We start from the raw sequence: 4,243 nt of genomic DNA, 5'->3' as shown, positions 1-4,243 counted from the left end.
ACAGACAGACAGACAGACAGACAGACAGACAGACCAGTGTGGGTCTCACCGTGTCCAGCAGGTGCTGAGCCTTCTCTCCAGGCAGCAGGCGGAGGCCGGCCGTGGCCTTCAGGACCAGCGGGGTGGAGTTCCAGGATGAAGGTGGGACGTTGGACTTGGCCACCTGCAGGAGCTCCAGGATGCCGTCAGCACACTGACCACAGAGACACACAGTTCACAACACACACTAGAACATGAGAACATCCAGGTTGTGTTGGTGAGCTACTCAACAGATGTTTACATGAACATTTCTTCATCAACAGGAAGCTCTTCTTTTTTCACCAAATCAACCGGAAGAATTAAACTCATGACCTCCACATTGGGACTGTAGCCCTGCACCTGGGACGCCAGCTCAACCAGGTGAGCTATAGCGGCGCCCAGGGGTTGTTGTCTCTTAATGCTTGTTTTAGGTCTTGTTGTTGTTGTTGTTTATTTCATGTGCTGTTTTGGTAAACAGCACATCATTTCTCCTGTGTAACATCTGTATAACCTCCCTGTGTAACACCTGTGTAACATCTGTGTAACATCTGTGTAATACCTGTACAACACCTGTGTAACATCTGTGTAACATCTGTGTAACATCTGTATAACACCTGTATAACACCTGTATAACCTCCCTGTGCAACACCTGCGTAGCACCTGTGTAACCTCCCTGTGTAACCTCCCTGTGCAACACCTGCGTAACACCTGTGTAACACCTGTGTAACACCTGTGTAACACCTGTGTAACCTCCCTGTGCAACACCTGCGTAAAGTAGCGAATGCAGCCGCAGTCGTACCTTCTGCGGCTCATCAGCGTAGGCAGACAGTCCAGGTTTGATGGCTCTGAACGTCTCATGGTCCAGTCTAGGAGTTTCTGCAGGACACAAACACACACCTGTCAACCACCACCTCCCTCCTCAGGTAGGAATTCGATCAAGAGCTCAGAGTGAGTCAGAGTCCTGCTGCTGCACATTTAATTAAAGAGTAATTCTGGCTGAACCGGTTCCCTGAGCGAGCTGTCATTAAGCTCCTGCATAACTAACAGGTGCTGCCATTAGGCCGGTTAGCTCTGATGCTAACAAAGGAGCCAAAACAGCACTTAGCCTGTGTGATTTAGCTTAGCGCTCAAATGCGATAATGAAGGCATTTGGCCGAGCTCGACAGGAAACTTTCTCTAAGCCTAATAAACCAAAAAGCTCTGAAACACACTAATGAGTTTGTGTCCATTTTGACTGGCAGCAGAGCAGGACTTAGCGGCTGAAAGCTCGTCCTGTCTGCTGGTAATTACTGCTCGGGGCCAACATGTGTGGATTTTAAATACACTAAAAGCAGTTCAGGAGTCCGCTTTATAAACCGCTACAGTTTCATCTGAGAGGATCCATACGAAGCCATTTAGTGGTTTAACGTCCAAACATCCCGTCTCATTTCTGATTCACACGTTCATATCAGAGCATGAGAAGAACACGTAGAGACACACAATATGTTCACATGTCTGGTGTTCAATCTGCAGATATCTGAACGGAGTTTGGTGTAGAATCACAGCAACAGTGACACTTAAACATTCGCTTGAATTATTTTGAATTTATCAAAAAGCAGCTGAAGATTTGCATCCTGCCAGAGGAATTTAAAACTCCTGAAACAAAGGTGAATTTCTACCAAATATTCGAAGAATAAAGCTTCTAAAATGAGACATGGAGACAATTTCATTATAAACTAAATACTGAAGACACCACCTTTGGTTCTGTAGAGTCACAGTGTGAACAGGAAGTTAATGAATTATGTCAACAATCAGCTAAAGCCACACTAATGCTGTTTTCTGTTGTCTGTTGAAATGTATGTTTAAATCCCACAGCAGAGCATTTAACTCAGAGGATATCTGAGTGGAGTTTGGTGTCCTGATCGCGGTCAGAAAGCACGTCGTCAACGTTCACCTTCATGAGGATGAAATAACTCACTGAGCAGACATGTGAGCCCGGCTGGCTGTACCGGATCGTCACGGCGTGCATCGACCACACGTGGACACTATCGTTAAACTGATTGATTTTAAGATGGTATGAACGGCTGCACCCAACTACTATTCTCTGTCTTCAAGTGGCTTTTGTCTGATTGAGGTCCAAATCTGAAGAGATTCTGTTTGTTTCAGGTCGGTGCATCTGAAACAGCAAACATTTGACACAGAAACTCTCTGGATGAATGCATCCGTGTTATTAATTCTGGCAGGATGTTAGGAACGCTGACGGCCCTCCTTCCATTTGCTCAGCTCGTCTTTGTCTGTATCGTGTCAGAAAATACCAGAAGCATCAAAAAGTCCAGTTTAGTGTCAGACAAGACAAAGAGAAGCATTAAATCCTGTGTTTCCTGTCCATACCTCGGCTCTCCATCTGGAACTTGAAGATGTGGACTCTGGTCCCGGTGCTGCCAGCGTCGAACATGATGCCGTACTGGAAGCTCCGCCCAGCGGCGGCGGCGGTCCTACCATCTCCTGTCCGATGGTGGGGAGGTAACCTGTAGGGCTTGGAGGCAGAGTAGTGGTTCTTCACAAACATCAGGTAGCCGAGCAGGCAGCCCACGAAGAGGAACACTCCGGCCAGCTTTGGTCTCTTCATCGCGGCTCATTCTGTGTGGAGCTGCAAGAGCTGCAACCAGAGTCAGCACAAAAACTGTCACGTTTAACGGCAGGCGTTCAGGTCAAACCAGGAGCTCCTGTAAATACATCTTCATCAGCTGAAAACAACATCTGATGGATGTAAGTTGCAGCTGTAACTGAGATTATTTTCATGATATTCAACTGTCTTGTCCAAGAAAAATTGAAAACTAAGAAAAACACGCGTGATGTCATTAGAGCCACTTTGATCAGCAGCTTAAACCCCAAAATGATTTGGTTTAAAATAATGTTCAACAAACAAATTCAACTATTCTTCTCGTGTGTGAGGCTGGAGCCAGTCAACTTGTAGCATGTCAGCATCCTGCAGCTTTCTCCTGAAGCTAAACCACAGATATGTGTCGTGTGCGTAGAAGTGAGCAGGATCTGAATGGACCCTGGTGACACGTCTCACTCTGTCCTGTTTAAGGGGTGATCTCTGAACAACTTTTAAACGTAATCAACTGTAAGCCTTGTTTCTTCCATTGTATGTGATCTGAATGTTTTCTGTTCAAAATAAATCAGTAAATGCTTTCATCTGTGGCCAGAAAGTACATGAAAGAAAATACATCAGCAGTCATCAAGTGAAGCGGCAGTAAAATCAGCATATCTTAGAATGGAGTCTGGTGCCCTGATCGAATATAATCAATCACATCAAAGGAAACAGATACTGATCATCTGCATTCAGTCACGGCTATATATTAGATATTATATCTATATATATGTATATTATATGTATATAATGATGAACAGCTGCTGCTAACGAGACACAAACACACTGAAGTGTCAGCTTTAGGCTTCAGATGAACTTATTGATGTTCTTTAGTAGCAACAGAAGTTTTATATTTAACGTAATGACAGAAGGAGCAGACGGTCAGTGTTTGTGATGCTAGCAGTTAGCTTAGCCTGAGGACCCTGTTTGGGTTAGCAGCCGGTTAGCCGGTTAGCCGCTAGCCGGTTAGCCGGTTAGCCCGGGGATGGTCAACTCGGAGCAGCGTCCCGGCGGTGAAACGGATTTTGTGTTCCGGTAAAATGCGTGTCTACGCACCGAGCATGAACCGTCAGCAGCCGCTCCGCTGCTTCAACTCGTCGCTCTTTCTTCTCATTCTGCTGCTCAACTGTCAACAACGCGGCGCTGGCTGATGACGTCAGAGCATCCGGTGGCGACGTGGCCGAAACCAACGGGCCAATCAATGTTCTTTGATTTAAAATCAAAAATGAGCCGATGAACGTTATTGATCCATCTCCGGGACAAACAAACATTTAAACTTGTGTCCCGGTTCGTTACTGAACACGAGGGTTCGGGTCCGTAACTCTGAAAACAATACAAATGATTCTCTTAAAAATATTTAAACTCTCATCTTTACTTTTTAATGTCATTTTAGTTTATGTGATAGCCAATATTGATTTTGTTTTGTTTTTTCACATATAAAGAGCCTGAATGAAGCAGGCGCCCGATCAACACCCAGAAAGTGATGCAAGAAAACAAAAGATGAAGCAAAGAACAGAAACGCTGATTATCAGGGACGGGATGGATGAAAGCAACCAGACAGCCGCAGAACTACACACACCAACACACACA

The 4,243-nt window shown here is 45.3% G+C and overlaps 1 protein-coding gene across 1 annotated transcript in view; it reads right to left on the bottom strand.

Annotated features, from left to right (window-relative positions):
- entpd6 (ectonucleoside triphosphate diphosphohydrolase 6) overlaps nucleotides 1–3,803 on the bottom strand; it is a 25,365-nt gene extending 21,562 nt beyond the window's left edge. Inside the window, exons 1-4 of the mRNA XM_008298313.1 lie at nucleotides 3,710–3,803; nucleotides 2,389–2,656; nucleotides 818–894; nucleotides 50–193 (exon numbers count right to left, since the gene is read on the bottom strand). Coding sequence (XP_008296535.1) covers nucleotides 50–193; nucleotides 818–894; nucleotides 2,389–2,626 — 459 coding nt within the window. The 5' untranslated portion in view covers nucleotides 2,627–2,656; nucleotides 3,710–3,803. The remainder of the gene's footprint in view (nucleotides 1–49; nucleotides 194–817; nucleotides 895–2,388; nucleotides 2,657–3,709) is intronic.
- Between the last annotated feature and the right edge of the window lie 440 nt (nucleotides 3,804–4,243).

This window comes from Stegastes partitus, unplaced genomic scaffold, assembly GCF_000690725.1.
Source record: "Stegastes partitus isolate 25-593 unplaced genomic scaffold, Stegastes_partitus-1.0.2 Scaffold1304, whole genome shotgun sequence".
Lineage (NCBI taxonomy): Eukaryota > Metazoa > Chordata > Actinopteri > Pomacentridae > Stegastes > Stegastes partitus.
Note: the sequence above shows the minus strand (reverse complement) of the source record. Positions and strands in the feature narration are given on the sequence as shown.